The sequence below is a fragment of the Meleagris gallopavo genome, chromosome 28 (assembly GCF_905368555.1).
Source record: "Meleagris gallopavo chromosome 28, MGAL_WU_HG_1.1, whole genome shotgun sequence".
In the NCBI taxonomy this organism is placed as follows: Eukaryota; Metazoa; Chordata; class Aves; order Galliformes; family Phasianidae; genus Meleagris; species Meleagris gallopavo.
The window spans coordinates 2,658,306-2,680,320 of NC_139431.1; the positions used below are offsets into that span (position 1 = coordinate 2,658,306).

Consider the following 22,015-nt stretch of genomic DNA (forward strand, 5'->3'; position numbering starts at 1 on the left):
CTCACAATTTACAGCTGGAAAATGGATGTATTCAGAATGCTTATCATGCACTTATTTGTTTCTGCATTTTTATTTGTGCCTTCCTATTAACCGGAACGTGCATCTGTTAAGAGGAAAAAGCACAGAGATCCATTTCCTTGAGCATCCAAACTTTCTTGTAAATAGACTCAGAGTGTTCCTCTTACAGCAGAGCTCTGTCCTGCCCAGCTGGCCCTCTGGCAAAGCAAAGCACTGTTTTCAGAAGTAAATCTTACAAAACCAGAAGTTGCAGGTTGTTTCTCATTCACAAATACGCATTTCACATATAGACGTGTATATAAAGAGATGCATGTGAAAATCTAGTTGTACATACGTGAAAAATGTATTGTTGTAAGCTGCGTGGGTGACCAGAGGATCAGAAAACAAACGGAAAGCTCAGTGCCTTACTGCTGTGTTCTGCTTTATTTTAACCTCAGCATCATTGTTTCTGTTGCATAGTCCAGAGTGCATTTTCCAAATGATTGAACTTCATCTTGAAATGACCACGTGCGTCATGGAAGCTGCCAATAAAAGGGATAAGGACAACCTGAGCGCTGTTTGCCCATTGCCTCCTCTGGGTTTAGAACTCCATGCAGCAGCACTGGGGGGGTCCTGGAGCCCTGATGGTTGGTCTCCAGCTGCAGAGCGGTGCCCCGTTGCCCCCCAGAGACAGAGTGTCCCAAGCTGCCCCCAGCCCAGTGTGTGGGAGGAGGTGGAAGTGTTCTACTCTGTCCTTCCCTTCCCGTAGCCAGGCAGGCTTAGCTGGCAATGGCTGCTGAGGAAGAACCCTGGCCACTTCCCATAATCAGTGATGCTCTGCAATGACTCCATCCGGCTGAAAGCCCCTCATGCCTTCTCTGTCACAGATACCCCGTGTCCCAAAGCAGGTCCCAAGGGCCCATCCTTCCTTGCATGGAGGGACCAAAATACCATCAGCAGAAGGTCACTGAGGCTGCACAGCCCAGGCTGGTGGCTGCCCACACCCTGTGCGGGAGCCCACAGGTTCCTGTCCCCCAGCCCTGGGAAACCCCACAGCTGCGATTCTTCCTCAGGCATGGGGAACCTGGACCCCCATATCTGCACTGCATCCCCTGGGATCTGCAGTCTGCGCTGGGACCAGAGCATGGTGCTCACCTTCACCCTCAGCATCCTGGGCTGCTCTGCTCTGCTCCTGGCTGCTGTGAGTGGGCAGCAAGGTAAGGCAGGACCTTCACCTTCCTTCTACATCCCTCCTCTGCCTCCTCGCTGCTCCTCTCCATGATCCTCTGGCTTTCCCCAGTGCAGGGCAGGCAGATCCCTTGGAACAGGGGGATGTGGGTGTGCCAGATCCTGAGCATCACAGAGGTGATGGCCTTTAGCTGCACCAAGGAAAGGTCAGGTTGGATGTTGGGAGAAATTTCTTCTCCAAAAGAGCTGTGATGCAGCGGCACAGGCTGCCCCGGGAGGTGGTGGGGTCACCATCCCTGGGGGTGCCCAGAACTGTGGGGATGTGGCACTGAGGATGTTGGTCAGTGGGAATGGTGGGATGGGTTGGACTTGGGGATCTCAGAGGTCTTTTCCAGCCTTAATGATCGGATGCTTCTGTGATTCTATAAAAAAAGCATCTGTCATCTTGGTCAAAGCCTTGCTCCTGTTCTCTGTGTGGGGCAGGAGAGATCTGGGGCTGGCTGGTGCCAGAGTAAAAGCTGTACACCAGCACCTTCCCTTGGCACTTGGCTGAGAGTGCTTGGGCCCTGCAGGTTAATTCTGGACGGGAACTTGGAGCTGAGCTCCTGCAGCAATCAGGAGGAATGTTTTGTGGGGCAGCACCAGGGGATGGGGCACAGTCTTTCATAACTTCTTCTTGGAACAAGGGGCTCGGCCTGCATGTTTGAGCTGCCAAAGTAAAGCAGGGCATGAATGAAATATTACTCAAGAAGCCTGTTCCAATAATAGCTTGTGTTTGGGATTTGTCAAGTTGAAACTTGTTGTGATAAACAGAAGTGAATTGGGATGGGGCAGAGCAAACAGACTGAGCTCTGCTGTTGATCTGACAACCTGAGGTGCCCGGAAATCACAGCCCAAACCCACAGAAGCTTGGTTTGCCTTTGCCATCAGAGCTGCTCCCCTGCTGATTTGGGTTTGCAGGCTGATTGGGCAGCGCTGGCACAGCACTGCAGATCTGAAGGCTGTGTGGCTGAACGTTGCTGTTGTCTCTATTTCCAGTCAGACAGCGCCGATGCCCAGTGCCACACATTGAGAATGGGAGGAGTACTCCTTCTCACTACATCTACCGGCCCGGGGACGTAGTAAGATTCACCTGCAATACGGGCTACAACTTGCAAGGCTCCCACACGAGTATTTGCCAAGCTGACTTCAGCTGGAGCCCACCTTTGCCAGCATGCAAAAAGGGCAAGTGTTCTGTGTGTGCGAGTGGGGCTGCTGCAGGGCAGTGCTTCCTCCGTGTCCTCTCATATTGCTGAGAAAGCAAAGCCAGGATGTCCCTGCTGCTCTTCCAAAAGTGGGAGGGAGGGAAGCAGCTCTGGAAAGACGGGCTGGGATGGGGAATGGAGTTGGCAGCAGCCAGGGCTCTCAGAGGATGCGGAGAAATCCAAGGCTCCAATCCAAGGGGAACGTTGGTGATGTGCTGCTGTGCAACCAAAGGCTGCAGCCATGGGGGACTGCACCATCTGCCTCCCAGGGGGAACTTCTGGACTTCTGCTTATGGCCACACATGGGATGTTTCCATCTTCCTCCCGGAATGGGAAGTAATCAGAGTTTCCCACTTGAGCTGCTTCTGTGCTCAAAGCGTGTTCTCTGCCTGAGCTGTGATGTGCTGTTTCCCTATTGACACAGGGGAAGGAGTGCCTCTCTTATGAGTGATTTCCTCCGGATGCAACGCGATTGTAATCTCGCGCTGTTCTAATTTAACCAAACACAGAATGAGCAGCAGTCAGGCTATCATCCTGACCATCACCCTGTGTACAAAATAGTGACTCCCAGTGCAATTTCCTCTCCCCCTGCAGAGGTGATGTGTCCTCAGCCACCGAACATCGCCAACGGGCTGCACAGCAGCCAATCCACGAACAAATTTCTCCCAGGAGCAGTTGTGCACTACAGCTGCAAGGATGGCTTCAAGCTGGTGGGGAATGTCTCCATCAGCTGCTCAGATGTCGGGCGCTGGAGCCGGCCCCTGCCCCGCTGCCAAGGTGGGTGGAGGCAGCCCTGTGGGCACTGCTGCTCTGTACCCGCAAGATGTGGCCCTGCACTGACAACCATATCCATGTTCCCACAGCCATCGGCTGCCAGAGTCCCACAGTGCACAATGGGAAGGTGCAGGCACTCAAGGACACCTTCGAGGCTGGGGAGACGCTGCGGTTTGACTGTGATGCTGGGTATGCTGCAGAGGGCAGCCATCGGGCTCGGTGCCAGCCTGGGGGGAGCTGGGACCCACCAGTGCTCAGCTGTGAGCGAGGTGAGTGCACTGAAGGACCCTGCATGGTTGCTATACAACCCCGTGTCCATCACAGCCACTCATCCCCTTCATGTGCCTCTCTCATTCCATCTCCTCTTTGCAGTTCAGCCATGCCCCATGCCTCCAAAGATCAGCAACGGAGATCATGATGGCCATGGCAGAGCAGAGTTCACCATGGGGATGCACGTGACGTACACTTGCAATCTCGGCTACTACCTGGCTGGCAACGTTGAACGTGTGTTTTGCAAAGCAACGGGGAAATGGAGCCAGCCCAGCCCACACTGTGAAGGTACACGTGTGTGAAGGTCACCCTGTCTGCATACTGTCATCTCACTCTGTGGCCAGCATGGCATGACACATCTGCTGGCCATGGCACTGAGCCTTCAGCAAGGGATTCGATTCTCCTGAAATTAAGTATTCAGTTTTATAGCATGCAGAGAATGAGCTTATACCCACGAGCCCTGAGCTAAGTGTTTCTGAAGCTACAGGTGCTGTACCTCTAGCATTGGGTCTAGCAGCACGGCTCAATCCTGGGCAGTGCAGCTGGGGTTGAGCCATGTGGAGTGCTCCAGGCACAGCCCAGCAGGGACTGCTGCTTCCTCCAGTTAGAGCAGATTTTCCTGTACCAATTCCCTAAGAAATAAATGATATGACAAAGCATTTTAGTGCCAGTGTTTCTGAGTGAAAATAGACCTTAAACTCTGAATATTTCTACAAAAATATAAAGCTAAAAATGGCCATTTGTAGTGCCAACATGAGCCCAAGCCATTTGCAGTCTTCATTTCTGGACTAAGCCCTGTGTTACTGAACCCAGTGCCTGGCCAAGATGCTGAGAGCCACCGGGCCAGATTGAGATAACACACTGGGTCTGCAAAGGCAGTTTCAGGATGAGGCTGGTTGGGCTTCATTAAATCAGCTAACATTTCCTTGTCCTGAAAGGAAAGCCTGGGCAGCTGCAGCGGGCAGAAGGGACACAGAGATGTGCAGGACACTGGATACCAGCCCTCTGCCCCACCTTCACCTTTTCCATGCTGCCTGCTGAGCTGCTTTGAGCTGCACATCCCCACAGCATCGCTTGTCCCACATCCCTCATGGCTTTTCCAATTCCCCTGCAGAAGTGACGTGTCCTCCGCCACCGAACATCGCCAATGGGCTGCACAGCAGCCGCTCTTCTGCCAGGTTCCCTCACGGCACCGTTGTGTACTACAGCTGCAAGGATGGCTTTGAGCTGGTGGGGAATGTCTCCATCAGCTGCTTAGATGTCGGGCGCTGGAGCCGGCCCCTGCCCCGCTGCCAAGGTGGGTGGAGGCAGCCCTGTGGGCACTGCTGCTCTGTACCCGCAGGATGTGGCCCTGCACTGACAACCATATCCATGTTCCTACAGCCATCGGCTGCCAGAGTCCCACAGTGCACAATGGGAAGGTGCAGGCACTGAAGAACACCTATGAGGCTGGGGAGACGCTGCGGTTTGACTGTGATGCTGGGTATGCTGCAGAGGGCAGCCATCGGGCTCGGTGCCAGCCTGGGGGGAGCTGGGACCCACCAGTGCTCAGATGTGAGCAGGGTGAGTGTGTGCAGGGCCAGGAGGACCCTGCAGGACTGCCACCCATCCCAGTGCCCATCACAGCCATCCGCCCTCTGCACGCTCCTCTCTCATCTCCCTGTCTGCTCCCTGCAGTTCGTCCTTGCCCCATGCCTCCAAAGATCAGCAATGGAGATCACAACCGGCACGGTGAAGGCTTTTTCACCACGGGAATGTCTGTGTCATACACCTGTGATCCCAGCTTCTACCTGGTTGGGAATGCACATGTGGTTTGCAAAGCATCAGGGACCTGGAGCCAGCCCAGCCCACGCTGTGAAGGTGTGTCCGTGCTCACTGTGGGCAGACCCCCCCCCTCCTACTACCTCCAGGTCCTTATAATTAATCCCACGTGAAGTGCTGCATGGTGGAAATTAATTTCAAACCCTTCTATTATCAAAGCAGGGCTAGGGATGTTTGGATAACGCCATGTAGATTTGTGCTGTTGCACTATTAGCAGCCCGTGGGTTTGGGGTTTTTATTTGCTTATTTTTACTCCTTTTGCTCATCATTTCTGCACATCTTCCCTTCCAGCAACCATCTGCTTAAAGCCGGATATACAGGATGGGTGGGTAGTTGATGATCACGGACTCATCTATGCGCCGGGGCAAATGGTGACGTTTCAGTGCCAGGAAGGCTACAGCTTGCGGGGCAGTGCTCAAGCCCTGTGCCAGGAGAATGGCAGCTGGGACCCCCCAGTGCCCCTCTGTGATCCACTCCACAGCTCCGTGCTGCCCAGAAGGGCTGAGAGCTCAGGTAACGATTCTGGAGCTGCCTGGGGTGGGTGGCTGCTTGCTAGCCCCTAACCCAGCAGTTAAATAATGTGTTAAATCCTGTAAGAAAGCAGAAGATTTAGTTATCTGCTGGGAACAGGAGCCTGAAATCTGGAATCCTTTGGGAAAAAAAAAAAAAAAAAAGATGATTCTATGGTTCTGTGTTGTGTTTGCTTAGTAGCGTCTACATCAGGCCAAATAACCAAATGTTCAAGGCAAAACAAACATCTTTTCTGGTAATGGTGCTCTCTCTCTGCTTTCACCCAGTGATCCTGTCCTGCCTAACTCTGCCTGTTTTCTCTTGGTAGGTGGCTGTGGGGTTCCCACCAGGCTGACCTTTGCTGAGCTCAATGAGGAGCACAGAAATGAGATTGATTTCTCTGTTGGGAAGACTGTGGGATACACTTGTCGGCCCGGATTTGCTAAGCACCCAGGAATGTCACCCACAATTACATGCCTGCAGAGCGGAGTGTGGTCAGAAGCACTCGAGTTCTGTAAAAGTGAATAGCTCCTTGATTTGGTGTTGTTGTTCCAGAAAGGAATAGGTGCTGGGTTCTGTCCATGCTGCAAAAACCTTAACGTGATTCTGGTGTTCCAATCCTATGTGACTAGTAAAGCCATGTAAACTTACTTGTTACTTGAAACCCATTTTGGGGGCAATTGGAAGTGTGGGAGGATTACTGGAATAGCAGTTGCATCTCTTGGGCTGTGCTATAGGGAGAAGCCTACAGGGAGATTCTCTCTCCCCCAGGGAAACAATGCAATCACCCCGGGGAACCCGAGAATGGCCGGATTACAGCCCTGGCAGACCTCTTCTTTGGGTCAACAGTGGTCTACAGCTGTGAAGAAGGGTAAGTCCAGAGTTCGGGTCTGCTCCTTAAAAGGTCAAGCAAGATGTGTTAGGTAAGTCTCCCTCTTTTTGGCCTTTTCATCCATTCATTCTCAATGCATTGATTTTACAAAGAAGCCCAGCTATAGAGCTCTGTACCCATATGAGCACATAGGGTTTTCCCAATCTTTTGCTGTGAAAAAGGTAGACAGGTGCTGAGCTCAGAGGGGAATCTCTCCCACAGTGCCAGGGTTCCACTTCCAGCAGTGCTGAACCCACTGCAGGAGGTGATAGCTCAAAGCAAAGTGATTGGAGTGAATGCGAGTCCTTCTACCTCCAGGCACAGGCTGATCGGGAAGTCCAGCCGGCGATGTGAGATCTACGGGGGACGCGTTGCATGGTCCGGTGACATTCCCACCTGCCAGCGTGAGTAGCTCCCGGCTCGGTGTCTACATGGTGCTGGTATTTGTGTCCCAGCAGCAGCTCCCAAATCTCTCAGTCAGAGCTATCCCTGCTCTGCGGGCATGAAAATATCAGAAGGGTTTGATTTCATAAAGAAATATTCTGGGAAGAAGTACAAAATCACAGAGAGAAATAGATTATTGAAAGTGAGGGGTCACGGGCAGTGATTTCTCAGCAGTGCTTGTATAGATTTTGCACAGAAGACTTGAGGTTGTTGGGTGGTTGTTTTACTTCTTGAACAGTAGAAAGGATAAAGCATGTAGAAGCTTCCTCCATAAGAGGAATTTCAGTCGTTCCACCTGTAGGCCAAGTGTGCCCTCCAGACTGTGTGGTTTTGAGTACTTCAGTGCTGTGGTTGAATGCAGAAGGTTCATTGTGCCCCACTGCAGGTATTCCCTGTAAGGCCCCCCCCAGCATTCCCCATGGGAAGCACACGGGACGGCTGCTGGATGAGTTCCACTACGGCACCTCGGTCACCTACAGCTGCGAGCCCGGCTACCCAATGCACGGGAATGCCTCCATCTTCTGCACCACCCAAGATGGGAAAAACGGGGTGTGGAGTGGGCCCCCCCCACTGTGTGGAGGTAGGGCTCAGAGGGAGCAGGTGGGAGTGGTTGGGTGCAGCAGCCCAACCATTTTCTGTTTGGAAAGGCGAGGAGACCTCAAGATGGTTGCATGTGTTGTCTGGGTGCCTGCTGAGGCAGGGTTTGCTGCTTTGGGGTGGGAATTGTTGTTTCAGGGTGGGATTTATTGCTTTGGTGCAGGATTTGCTGCTTTGCTTTTGGCAAGAATTGCTTTGGGGCAGGTGCAGGCAGGATGCTGTAGAAGCACGCACCGTCTGCAGCACTCCCAGCCTCACCTTCCAGCTGGGTCTTCCCTGCACTGTCAGACAGTGCATCATCAATAGGAAAATTACCTTCAGGCTTGCATCTTGAAAGTGATCACAGATGCAAGTGCTTTGCAGTGCGCAGCTGTGCCCGCTCTGAGGACAGCTCTTCCCTTCCAGAAGCAGGATGCTCTGCCCCGCAGATCCAGAATGGGAGGATAGTGCCAGCTCCTCGGAGCACCTACGCACACAAGGAGACCGTCACCTTTGAATGCAAGCCAGGCTACGTCATCCGTGGCCCCAGAGTGGTGCAGTGCCAGCAGAACAACACCTGGCAGCCCCCAGTGCCCATCTGCGAGCAGGGCAAGTGGCCAGCCAGCACTGCGGGTGCCACCCTGCCCCAGTGTCCCCTGACCCTTTGATAAGTTGTTGGCTTGTGTCCCCGACAGCTGGCTGCAGGACACCTCCCAGGCTGGCGTTTGCTGAGCTGAAGGAGCCCTACAGGAACCAAACTGCCTTCCCTGTGGGTGGGACTGTGGAGTACATGTGCCAGCCTGGCTACGCCCGGCACATGGGGATGTCACCAACCATCACGTGCCTCAGGAATCAGAGCTGGTCTGTGGCACTGGAGTTCTGCAAAAGTACGTCCTGCATGTGCTGTTGGGAAATTCATACTTCTTGAGTGCAAAGCCTTCTGGTCCTGTGGGTTTATTCCTTTGGGGCAACATGCTGTTTTTTGAGCATCCCCAGGGGATTTGGTGCACAATGCTGATGTGCAGTGCTAATAGCAGCTGTGTCCTCTTGCAGGGAAGCAATGTGCAAACCCTGACGACCCACAGAATGGCAGAGCCATGGTCCTGACTGACCTCCTCCTTGGGTCCAAAGTGAATTACACGTGTGACGAGGGGTGAGTTTGTGGCCAGCTGAGCTCAGCTGTTATTTGAGAGTAACGCAGAAATTAAGTGGCAAAATGGCTTTACCATTTTGACCTCATAAAGTCAGAAGTCTTAGCTGCTATTAATAAGGCTTGTGAAGAAGTCTGGAGCCTCTTCATGTAATTACCAGTGCTTCTGTGTGATGCAGATACAAGCTTATCGGGCGTTCGCAGAGGACATGCGAGGTCTCTGGCACACGCGTTGCATGGAGCGGAGATGCTCCCACCTGCCATCGTAAGTGGGGTGGGATGGGGCTCTTGGGGTGTATAGAGGAAATGGAGAATCTTTCAAGGCAAAGGTGCCATTGCAAAAGATTTCTTGGGTCACTCTACCTGTGAAATATTTCATGTTTCTTATTTCTTATGCTTTGTTGTTTTGGATATTTCTGAAGTTGTTTTCAAAGACCTTTTATCTTGGTCCAAATGGGGACATTGTTCATGTTTCAAACTTCCTATTCCTGTAGCAAGAATTCCTCGCTGCTCGTGCGTAGGAATGTTTGGTCAGTTTCTCTCTGTGTGAGTCACAGCGGTTATGGAGAGGGCAGTAAGAACTGTGCCCCCACCCTTAGCAGGATAGTGAGGAAATGACTGACCCAAGGTACAAATTTGCCTTCCCACACATTATCTCAGGATAATTTCGGTCATTTTGCTCGAAGATCTTAATTGCTGAAATGAGTTTACCTTCATCCATTCCTTTCTGGAAATAAAGGGTCCCAGACCCCAGTACTGCAGCAACAGTGCTAAAACCTCACATGTGTACTCCCAGGTATTGTCTGTGACCCACCCCCAGACATCCCACATGGGACGCACAGTGGGGGATTGATGGATGCCTTCCCCTACGCGACTGTGGTCACTTACACGTGTGAGTCAGGCCGTGTTTTGGCTGGGACAGCCTCCATCTTCTGCACCACCGTGGATGGGGAGCGCGGTACATGGAGTGGGCCGCCGCCGCGCTGCGGAGGTGAGTGCTGCAACGATGGTGGGAGGCAGGTATTTATTAATGGGGTTCATTGTCCTCCTCCTTTGGTTTCTGAAGGTTGAGTTATTTTCTTTTCCATATTTAATAATATTCTCTCCCTCCCTTCTGCAGATGTGCAGTGTCCTCCCCCTCCAAACATTGCCAATGGGAAGCACAGCAGCCAGCCCTCGGACACGTTCCTGCCCGGTGTGGCTGTTCAGTACACCTGTAAGGATGGCTATTTGCTCACTGGCAATGCATCCATCACCTGCACTGCTGCAGGAACCTGGAGCCAGCCCCGGCCACGCTGTGAAGGTATGTCTGTGTCGGCTGTTTGGCACCTGGGTCATCTCTTTCCCCTTGGCTCCAGGTTTAACCATTACTCACCCAATCCCCACAGAGGAACAGCCAAGGGGTCCCAATATTGAGAGCTTCTCGAGCACAACTGGATAATGAGATTTCAGGTTTTGGGGGTCAAGAATATGGATCGATATTGTTGACACACCCACGGTGTTGATGGCCAGGCTTGATTGCAGTTACCACCCTGGCTGGGCTTTGTGTCCCAAATATGCCTCGTAATCTTCACTTTCAGCACTAGGTTGCAGAAGACCTGAGATTGAGAATGGAAGAGTGACTGGGCCAGAGTCCGTCTATATGACTGAGGCCATCGCTGTCTTTGAATGCAATTTTGGTTACGCCTTAAAGGGCTCTCAGGAGTCTCAGTGCCAGTTTGGGGGCACATGGGATCCTCCTGTTCCCACCTGTGAAAAGAGTAAGTGTAAGCGAGGTGGTGGGTGGTGGGTGACTTCTGAATCCACCCCAGCAGGTGCAACCACCTCACATTGGAGGTAAATGGACCCTAAGAGTCCCCTTAGGTAGCAGGACAGAAATGGAGGCAGGAGATGGGTGTGGGCTGGGTGGAATCATATCCAAACTTTGGCACCTTTAGATGCTTGGGAACAGCTAATGGGGAAGAAACAAATAGCAATGCAGCCTCCTTACACAGGGTGTAGACCTGGGGTGTAGACCTTCACTACGTTTGATTTTTTCCCCTTCCTGTAGTGCTGCAGTGTCCTTCCCCTCCAAATATCACACACGGTCAGTACAGCAGTGAGGATGTGAAAGTGTTTGTCCCCGGAACCTCTGTGAGGTACAAATGTGACCCGGGGTACGTCCTCACGGAGAAAACAGCAGTGACTTGTTTGACATCTGGAGTGTGGAGCATCCCTTACCCGCGGTGCGAAGGTGAGCAGAAAGGCTCTGGCCCATGGGCTGCATGCACAGAGGAGCATGGGGGAGTGGGTGAGCAGGGATTTAAAGGATTTCAAGTCCATGCACTCCTTTTCATGTGGATGCTCACTGAATTTTGACCTCATAAAAACACAGGGGGAAGCCTGGCTCTGGCAGCCACTTCCCCAGCTCAGGCTTTGCTGCTCTTTGCTCCCAGTGGTCACCTGCATGAGCCCTAGCATTAAGCATGGAGAAGTGGCTGAAGGGCAGCAAGCTGTCTATCATCCTGGGACCATCATCACCATCCGGTGCCACCCAGGCTACATGCTGCGGGGCAGCCAGGAGCCCAAGTGCCATTCCGATGGCCGCTGGGTCCCCTCTATCCCCAGCTGCGAGCCAGGTGAGCGTGGGCACAGCTGCTGCTGGCTCTGTGGGAAGACAGGAACTGGGCAGCCCTGTATGGGGACAAGGACGCACAGGGATCCGTTGCTTTTGCATCATGCAAAATCACTCCAACTTCATTCTCTCCTCACACCCTGCTAGCGCTGCCTTGCCCTCCACCACCCACCATTGCCCACGGCACACATGATGCCGAGCTCGGGGCCAACTTCACCAGTGGAATGTCTGTGAACTACAGCTGCCAGCCTGGCTTCTCCCTGCTTGGGGACCCCACTGTCCGGTGCCTGGAAGGGAGCTGGAGCCTCCCGTACCCACGCTGTGCAGGTGAGAGGACGGCACAGTACAGCATGGCATGGCATGCAGCCCCCAAGCTACGCTGTGGAAATGTTGGGGGTGAACTTCAATTCCAGCACAATGCTCTCTCGTATCTGAGCCTGCAGATTCCTACACTCTAAGGCCAACAGCCAATCCCAAAGGATGTGTGGAGGAGTGTGGAAGTATAAAACTGGCTAAATTAAGGGTTTTTAAAGACCATATAAATTTCATGCATGCATCGTTCCACGCTAAGAGTTATTCATGTAGATAAATGTCAGAACACAGGATAGAAGAGATGCTCCCATCCCTTGGTTTTGTAATAGAATCTACCAGTGCTCTTGCTTCTCAGCTGCATTTCACTACCAGCCTAATTCCTCATGTGCTTTTTTTTTTTCCTGCAGTTGGATGTGGGACACCAACAGTGTTACAGTTTGCTGAGTTAAACAAGGAGTATAGGGATTGGACTGAGTTTCCAGTTGGGACCACAGTGAAATACACCTGCCAGCCAGGATATGCCAGACATTCACAGATACCACCCACTATTACGTGCCTTGAAAATCAGACATGGTCTGAAGCTAAGAAGTTTTGCAGACGTAAGTTTTACAGATGCTTCTTTGTCATTTAAATCACAGTGTGACAATGGAAGCCCTGTAGCTTGGTGGATTTTTTTGGTTCTCTACCCTGGAGATTTGGTCAGATCCCTAGAATTCCAATGCCACTTTTCCTTTCATGCTGAGTTAAGCTGAAAAACACCTCTTGTTCTGTCCAGGGAGAAGGTGTGAACATCCAGGAGAACCAGAAAATGGCAGAGTTATTGTTACAACAGATCTCCTCTTTGGATCAACTGTGAATTACACTTGTGATGAGGGGTGAGTCCTGGTCAAACTGTGCTGCTGTGCCCACTGAGGAGACCCAGGGCCAAGTGAGCTCGGGTCCACACCTTCAAAATGGTTAAAAATTGTTGTATGTAGTGGCAAGTAGGGAGGTAATTGGTGGCTGTGGGAGATGCAACCTTCAAAGAGAGTCCCACAGTAACAGGAGTGCTGTTGTTTAACCCCAGGTACAGGCTAGTTGGAGCTTCTCAGCGACACTGCATGATTTCAGGCTCCGGGACACGAGTGACATGGACTGGGGTCATTCCTGTCTGCCAGAGTAAGTACATATGGTGGGAGCTGAGCACAGCACAAAGAGATTCAGAACAGTGTTTTACTTGGGACAGCATGACCACAGGAATGGGTTCAACCTCATCCATCCCCTCCTGGAAGTGAATGGTCCTGCAGTCCCCAGCACTGCAGCAGCAATGATACTAAAACCCCACATGTGCATCTCACACAGGTATTGTTTGTGACCCACCTCCCGACATCCCGAATGGAACACACAGTGGGCACTTGATGGATGCCTTTCCCTATGCAGCTGTGGTCACATACATGTGTGAGCCCGGCCTCGTGCTGGCTGGGACAGCCTCCATCTTCTGCACCACGGTGGATGGAGAGCACGGGGCCTGGAGTGGACCAGCACCACACTGTGGAGGAGGTACAGCTTCATGGAGTCATAGAATGGCTTGGGTTGGAAAGGACCTCAAAGATCATCTAGTTCCAACCCCTCTGTTATGAGCAGGGTTGGAATCCTGCATGGATTCTTTCATTTTTCCATACTTCTTTTTTTTTTTTTTGTATGGATGGATGGCTTTGCCCTCTTTCCCCAGATGTGCAGTGCTCTCAGCTCCCAGGCATTGCCAATATGGGAGGCACAGAGGCCAAGGCATGGCAGTCTTTGTCTGTTGTCCATGCCTGTGATCCTGGCTATGTGCTCAGTGGAGCAGTGCTGCTGAATTGTACTGCTGCTGGAGTGTGGAGTGACCCTGCCCGTCGGTGTCTTTGTCACTTGTGGATATGCCATGGACACAAAGGGATTACGGGAGATGTTGAATTTGCAGAGATTGAGTTCTCTAGTAGTAAATGGGAATAGTAAACAGAAAAAAAAAAAAAAAAATTCTTTCCCTGCAGGGCAGCTGTGTCCTTCCCCACCAGTGATTGACCATGGCCAGCATGACGGCATGGACGTGGACTTCATCCCTGGAATGTCCGTAAATTACAGCTGTGACCCTGGCTATTCTCTTACTGGAACAGCAGCTCTGTACTGTACTGACAATGCAAGCTGGAGCAGCCCTCAGCCCCTCTGTGAAGGTGAGCTGTCCATGCCATCAGTGCCACAAAAGGGAGGACACCGTGGTGTTTCAGCAAGAACCAAGGGTAGCGGGCTGCAGCAGCCTTTGTCAGGAGCAGAAGAGCAAATGAGTCAGGATTTAAATCTCCAGAGCCCTCTATTCCCTGCATAGCTGCTACTGGAGCCAGCAAACTGCCATTGCACAGAGCCGAGGCTGCACATCAGCTTGCTTCCAGCACACACTGGATGCTGTACTCACTTTAGTGGCACTGTGCAAGCATCCTTCCAGCATGTTATCCCATTTGTGCTCTTTTTCAGACCTTTTTCTTCTCTTTTCAGTGTTACAATGTCCTTCGCCTCCAATTATCGATGGAGGCAATCACGACAGCCAGGATGTGGAAGTTTTCTTTCCTGGGATGGCTGTGAACTACAGCTGTGATCCTGGCTACAGCCTGCTGGGGGAAGCATCCATTTACTGCAACGAGTCTGGAAACTGGAGCCTGCCCGCTCCTCAGTGTGAAGGTACAGTGGAGGGGCAACGGCTGGAGCCGGGCTGTTTGGAAACCTCTGGACATGCTGATGGACACGATCTCTCTGTGTTCTCCCTCCCAGCAGGTAGCTGCGGTGTTCCTCCAAGACTCAGCTATGCTGAGCTGGCCAAGGAGCACCAGAACACGACAGCCTTTCCCTCTGGGAGCACGGTGCGCTACGCCTGCCGCCCAGGATTCATGAGACTCCCCACAGTGCTGCCAGTTCTGACGTGCCTCAAAAACCACACGTGGTCTGATGTGCGAGAGTTCTGCAAAAGTGAATAGCTCCATCCGTTTGGTGTTGGTTTTGGAAATGCGTCTAAATTTAAACACATGGGTTTCTAAAGAAATTCTTTGGTGCAAAAATGATTCTTACATGGCTTCACTAGTCACATAGTTTGGACAGCTGTTGGTCTTTTATAAAAATTTTTGCTGGTGTTTGCACGTGGACAGATCCTTAAGATGTTTTCTCATAGCATATTGTAGAACTGCAGGAGAAGAGTTTAAACTTAGCCTTGTTCTTTCCCAGGGAAAGAATGTAATTATCCCGAAGCACCACAGAATGGCAGAGTTGTTGTTCTGACAGATCTCCTGTTCAGGTCCATCGTGAACTACACATGTGAAGAAGGGTGAGTCCCACGCTGCCTCTGCTGATCCATTTACTGAGCTTGTGTTGGGCAATTTAAAGCGAGGGGACACTGCTCAGCTCATGCCAGTAAGCCAGGATTGGTACTTTTGGCCCAGGAAGAAGGAACCCGGTGCTTTTCATCCCCACATATCCCACTAAGAGAATTATCCAGAAGCAAGAGAGTGTTCTTGAAACGCTGGGGTAGTGCAAAGCCCAGAGTGCATGCCTTGGTATCAGCTGCTATTCCTTCTGTGTAACTCCAGGTACCGGCTGGTTGGACAGTCCCTGCGGCGCTGTGAGCTTTCTGGAGCAGATATTGCATGGAGTGGTGATCCTCCCACTTGTCAGAGTAAGTAGGTCGCAACTAAATCTGGTCTAGAATTGCCATATCAAGTCCTGAAAATCAAAAAGTGGCATTTCCTTAAAATAAATAGAGCCTTGGTGAATAAGACATTCTAAGAGTATTCCTCTGAGGTTGTTTTGTTTTGCATGCTTGTTTGGTTTCTTCTACAAATTTTCCAGTTGCCAGCTTTTGATCTTTCAGAATTATGTGGATGGAGGAGTTGTCAGATGCCTGCCGGGATTTGTTCCTTTTGTTTCACAACCACAATAGATGAAGGAAGAGATGTGTCTCGCATGAGCAGAGCTGGGCTGAGATCTTCCACTGCACTGTTATCCAAGCCACAAGACTCTCTTGCAGGGGTTGATCATGGCAATTAAGATGTGGTCGTTCCTTCAGATGGAATTGCCTTGGAAAGCATGAGCTTGGTGCAGTAAAACAGTTGTGAGAATGCTTAACTTGATTTCTACAACACTTAACATGTTTACTTGGAATGTATGTGCATTATTTTGTTTATAGACACAAAATTATGTTTACATGTGAAAAACTGTGATAATCCCATGGTACACAAAGACACTAAAAAGCCCTTCATTCTTGAAATCATTCTTCTGTGAGTCGCTGAGTTCTGCCTGTACAACTCTGCTGAGAGTCTGCCCTGGAGCAGTGGCCAGGATGGGTTTTATCTGGGCATCAACTACAGCATGTGCTTGCTGTCTCTTTAAGGTGATGAATTTCTTTTCCAGAGGTGGTGTGTCCAGTGCCACAGATCCAGAATGGGAGAGTATCCATTCCCAAACAGCGCTACAGATACAAGGATACTGTCAGCTTTCAGTGTCATGAAGGATTTGTGCTGAAAGGCCATTCCACGGCCCAGTGCAAAGCTGACAAAACATGGGATCCTCCCATGCCCGTCTGTGAGCAGGGTGAGTGCCAGTGACTTGGTGACATTGCAGGATACTCCTGGTTGCTGCTGCCTGCTCTCTGAAGCCACATCTGGCTTTCCCTTTCCTGGTTGCTCTGACTGCTGTAAGGAGAAAGCAGAAGGTGTTCCTTTCACCTATGACTCCTTCCTCACACAGGCGCTAAGCCAGGTTGAGGGCAAAGCAGTAAGTGGGATTTGTGCTTTTCTTCCCTGCTTGTTGCAGTCTGTAGTCCACAAGCTCTTCCATTTCTGATAGATAGAAACTCGATAGCTGTATGGCAGGATGCTGACTATAAGAGAAGAGGGACTTATTTGCTGGAAATATAAAGGAAGGATGATAGGAAATGAAGGTAAATTTGTGCATTGCGTGTGTTCAACAAATGTGTATTTTCAACTCTTAATGCAATTATCATCCTGCTGCTGCAACGAGTCCAGGTAGGTGATACACGGGAGGCAAGACTTATCAAACCTTAACTGCTCCCCCCACACGGTCCTGTTTTTTGAGGGGAAGAGGAGTAATTATCCATTTTACTCCTTTCTTACACCATTGTTTTTTCATAATTTAGCTTCACCTCCTTACCTTTCTCCTCTCCTCTTTCAGTGGTAAAGTGTCTACCTCCTCCAAACATCATCAGTGGGGAACACAGTAGTCTCTCAGATACTTTTGGCGTCGGTGCAGTCGTGCACTACCACTGCAAACCTGGCTTCTTCCTCATTGGCAATAAGTCCATCCGCTGCACACCGCATGGGGTCTGGAGCCATCCTCTACCTCGGTGTGAGGGTACGTTCACACTCTTGTCATTGATTCTCATCTTTCTAAACGTGTTAAGCATGTGGTGACACATGGTTAAAGAGTTGGCGAAACAAGTTGTTTCTTGAGCAAAATCCACCTAAGGAAAAAATGCGTTCTCTGTGGCCAAATGGCCTTATCCATCCTGCACAAGTTTTGCAGTGTAAACAATTCTCTCTGCCCTCAATTCCACAGCTGGCTGCGTGAGCCCAGGGGTTGGGCGTGGAAAAGCTATTGGATCAGAATCTTTCTACATGCCTGGAGACATCATCACAATTGAATGCAACACTGATAATATCTCAAAAGTCCTCCACAAGTCCCAGTGCCGATCTGGGGGCACATGGTTTCCTCCACTCCCTGCCTGTGACCGAGGTAAGTGCGTGTCACCCATCCTTAGCACCTGTCCCTTCTGACCTTGCGCTATTTGCAGCACATGGCAGGATGTTTAGGGGGCAAGAGGAATCTTAGTTTTTAAACCTGAAGATCCATCTACCCTAATTTTTCCCATTCTTATCACTGCAGTATAACTGGTGCCTCACTTTTCCAACATGAACTTAAAGCTAAGGTCAGCCTGGTTTTGTCAGACGTAAGGGACCTGTATGGATACTGCTGTAAAATGGTCTTACAAATGTGCAGTTCTCATTATATACACCAGCTAATCACTCTTCTTATCCAATGCATCAGGGAAGATGATGCTCCTTTGTGTAAGAAGAAATTCGTGTGACACCAAGTCAGATGCTGTAGGGTGAAGTAGATGCATGAGGTTGGGCAGTGGGCTCTGTGCATTAGTGTCAGTGGTGTGGAGGTGGGCATACAGTCATGCACAGGTGCTTGGAGGTTCTCCTCTTGCCTCCAAGAGTGCTTTTTAATCTATACTTCTCTCTCCTTAGTGCTGCACTGTTCCAAGCCCCCAGCTATCCTCCACGGGGGCCACAGTGGCCTGGAAAAGCAGTTTTCACTCCTGGAACATCTGTAAACTACAGCTGTGAGACTGGCTTCTCTCTCATTGGGATGGCATCCATTTACTGTACAGAGTCTGGAGCCTGGAGCCATCCTTTTCCGGTCTGCCAAGGTGTGTTTTTGTTGCAGAGAGCTAAGAAGAAAGTTTAATACATAATGTGTCTGAGGGAAAGATTTATATAAGGACTAAATCTGAGTCCTTTACTACTACATAAGTGATAAGAACAAGATAAAGTTTATCCATGTTCACAAAACCTGGTGGAATTAAAGAGCTACAGAATTGACTGTTGAAACTAGATGAAGAAATGGAAAGGGAAAGAGCAAGGCTGCAAGAGTACAGTGCCTTAGCTATTCTCTGGCTGTCTGTGAGGATTCTTATTTCAACACTATCATCTGTCTCTCCCTGACTTCCAGTCGTGAAGTGTCCCCACCCTCCAGCTATCACCAATGGGAAGCTCCAAGGCAACACTTCAGACACTTTTTTCTATGGAGCATCTGTGTCCTACAGCTGTGATTCTGGTTATTCACTCACTGGGGATGCTTTCATCACCTGCACAGCATCAGGAACCTGGAGCCATCCTCCTCCTCGATGCAAAGGTGCGTGTGTGAGATATGTGGGCCAAAATCTAAGCAGTAAAATGTTCTGCTGCTGCTAACGCTGAATTCCACCCATTTATTTGGCTTGGGAACCATTTCCACATCACAGCTAGTGATGTCAATTACTAATTGGCCCATATTTTTATATAACTGGGAAGAGTATAAAATCGTGATAAAGAAGTAGGATGGGATCTACTTTATGATACCAGGCAGAAGGATATGAGTACAGTGGAGGAAATTCGGGAAGGCAATTTTAATTCCCGCATGTTCTGCATCTCTGCCTTCGTTGCTATGAATTAGTTGCATATTAACATTTCTCCCTTAAAAGCTTTTTCTCCTTGAGGAGTAGAAACATTCTCTCTTCCCCTTTCCATGCCCTGTTATCACTAGCAGGAAACAGGAAATGATTACATCTGATGACTTTTCTCTGACGGATTACCTGTAGTTTACACGTGAGTCTTACTACTCCTTTCATGGGAAGTGCCTCTATTTCTTTGACTTGGCACTTCCGCGTAGCACAAGGTCAATTTTACTCATCAGGCAAATGTGACTCATGGCCCTTTCACGTATGCAGCAGGATTTCTAGTGTGGGTGTTCCCGCGTGGAAAACTGGGCGTTCAGCAAAATAAATTCACAGGGCATTTCCTTGGTAGAACTGTACAACATCGATGACTCAATAGAAATGCTCCTGGATAACAATAAGAGGAGATAATACCAAATACTTTCATAAATAAGCCAGTAGCTATTTAAAAGAAACAGAGTCACAGAAGAATTCTCCCTGTTATTCAACATTCTCATGTTTTTGAGTTGTCCTTAGAAACTATTATGTGTGGTAGTAAAAATAAATAAGCCATAATATAATGGTCAGAATTTACATGCTGATGTTACCTACTCTGGTCTCCACTGAGAATTTTCTCCTGTAGAATCCTTGGTCTTGGACTGCAAAAGGTGATCAAACAGACCTGATACATCACTCTTCTCTAAGTGTCTTGCTAGCCTGGCATCAGAAAATCTCTTTCTCTGGCAGGTCTCCTTCCAGGCTACAACTGTACTCCATGGGGGTAACCAGTGGGAAGAAGCTAACCCGTATAAACCTCTACATGGTGGCATAAGACACAAAACTCCTTTTGTAGCCACAAAGAAATGAATCATATTTGGGAATTAGAATTATTCAAAAAAGAACTCAAGAACAATGACTTAAATAACCCACACTTCTACTTTTCATATCTTACATTCCCTCACACTTAATGTCCTTTTTGGTTATTTCTAATTTCAGAGATCAGTTGTGTATTCCCAGAAGTTCAAGGTGTTAAGAAAACCACGGCTGGAAAAACGTACAGAATTGGGACTAACATCACTCTTGAATGTGATGACGGGTACACGTTGGAAGGCCTCAGTCAGATTCAGTGCCAGGAGGACTTCAGCTGGGACCCTCCCGTGCCAGCCTGTAAACTCAGTAAGTGAAATGTAAATCAAGCAAAGAACAAAGAGAAAAATGCAAGTGCATAGTTTCATTCTTGTCTGCGAACTGTCTGTACGATGTGCTCCCAAGGCCTCTTAGGTCTGTTTAAAGCTGATTTTACCATGGCAGTAGAACATAACAAACAAAAATAGCTATTTTTATCAGGTTAGTTTCAACACTATTTTCCACAGTCTTTCTGCAGTTCAGGGCTTCTGTTTTCCTGGTAACACTATCATTGATGTTAACTTCCCTTTCAAACATGTAAGTGACTTTCTATTAAGTATATATATATAAATAATGGTGCGCCTTTTTAAAATTCTGTATTGTCAGCCTAAGCAGTAAAAACTTTATCAATGAAGTGATTAAAAACTGTTGAGGAACACTGTATTTTATTTTAGAACTGTTTACTGATTATTGCTTTTCTCTTCCTCCAGCTTCACCCAGGTCTGGCTCAGTAGGGCTAGGTAAGCAGCTCAGAAGAATTTCTGTGGCCAGATCTTTGGCTTCATAGCCTCAGTGGCACTATTTTCCTCTTCTTACTCGAAGATATGCTTATTATGTCTCTTGTGCTGATGGGTTTTAAAACACACAGTGCAAATAATACTTTCTTTCCTCTCAGGAATTGCAGCTGCAGTCGTTCTGCTTCTCCTGGGTGTGACCATTGGCTGGAAAATTATTTCTAAGCAGAAGGAAGGGTGAGACATCCTGTTGGGTATCCATTCACATTCTTCTCTGCCCAGTTATGATTTCTGTACAGTCAAAACACCAGAATTAGGAGGCTGGGTCTTTCAGTTTTGTATTCTGAGCTTTAAGTTGCCAGCTGTACTAAGTGCATCAACGTGGAGTCAATCGTGTGGTTGTGTTGTTTCATTTCCAAAATTCTTCCTAAGAGGAAATCTGAGCGTTCATTATGAACTGACACAGCTCACTGTTCTTTTTCATGCAGCTACTACCGTACATATGAAAACTACAATCATAAAACCTCTCCGGACTAGATGACAGAACAGAAATGTTCACATCTTGCATGGCAGGTATGGATTAACACGAAATATCTGCTAGGGAATTTGAGTTGTCCCACTATAATCCCTCCAGCTGAAAACTCTTTCCACCCAAACTTCTGGTAAGTCAAACACAACTACACAACCTCAGCTGAAAACTTATCTTTTGTTCTTTGGCAAAGGCAGCTTTGCAATCATTTCCTCTTTGAAAAACAAAAAAGCATTACCCAGGAGAGCAGGCCCTCCTCCCTTCCAAAGCAATGATATGATAAACACTGGTGTGAAAGCTTGAGGAAAGCTAATTTTCTCATTGTTAATTGCTTTCTCCCCAGGCTGAGCCCGGTGCTGCCCATAACCGGCATTCGAGGCACTCCTCCACACTGGGACTGAACCAAGAAAGCACTTCAACACAAATCAACCTTCATGCTCCTCCTGCTCCATTAATTAAAGCAGTGTAAGGGTCTAACGAAGCTCAAGCTGTACAGAAGCCCATCAGAGGACATCCCGCACTGCACCTGCTCCTATCTCTGCAAACCCTGAGCTGAGGGAGAACCGCAGCGCTTCTGTAATAAAACCTGAAGGCAGGATGGCAGCTGCTGTATGTTTTGTGTCTCTTTTTGCGCCCACCTCGACAGATCCGCGTTATTATTTTAACAGCGCAACGCGCGCAGCCCGTCTTTCTGAGGAAAGTACAAAAGCCCCCACACAGCCGTTTGATGTTTTGTTTATTTTTTTTTTCAATCAGCCTTCGTTCGCATGGGCTGCACCACAGAACAGACTTTGAAGCGATTCCGTCAGTCGGAAGGTGGCTGGGCGTGCCCTGCCTAAAAAAAGCCGTCTCCTTC

At 49.4% G+C, this 22,015-nt stretch overlaps 1 protein-coding gene across 1 annotated transcript; it reads left to right on the forward strand.

Annotated features, from left to right (window-relative positions):
- The first annotated feature begins 1,117 nt into the window (after positions 1–1,117).
- On the forward strand, positions 1,118–21,762 carry CR1 (complement C3b/C4b receptor 1 (Knops blood group)). Its single transcript, XM_085210158.1, is given in 43 exon segments — positions 1,118–1,214; positions 2,224–2,409; positions 3,024–3,206; positions 3,293–3,472; positions 3,576–3,761; positions 4,588–4,770; positions 4,857–5,036; positions 5,151–5,333; positions 5,586–5,807; positions 6,133–6,324; positions 6,576–6,675; positions 6,994–7,079; positions 7,505–7,699; positions 8,122–8,304; positions 8,391–8,582; positions 8,749–8,848; positions 9,025–9,110; positions 9,642–9,836; positions 9,966–10,148; positions 10,426–10,605; positions 10,896–11,078; positions 11,281–11,463; positions 11,607–11,786; positions 12,179–12,370; positions 12,547–12,646; positions 12,838–12,929; positions 13,113–13,310; positions 13,784–13,963; positions 14,283–14,465; positions 14,559–14,750; positions 15,003–15,102; positions 15,365–15,450; positions 16,185–16,364; positions 16,965–17,144; positions 17,349–17,525; positions 18,044–18,091; positions 18,094–18,225; positions 18,528–18,710; positions 19,987–20,166; positions 20,607–20,636; positions 20,792–20,867; positions 21,119–21,203; positions 21,503–21,762. Coding segments are annotated over 42 exon segments (6,372 nt in total). The 5' UTR covers positions 1,118–1,141; the 3' UTR covers positions 21,168–21,203; positions 21,503–21,762.
- The last annotated feature ends 253 nt before the right edge of the window (positions 21,763–22,015 follow it).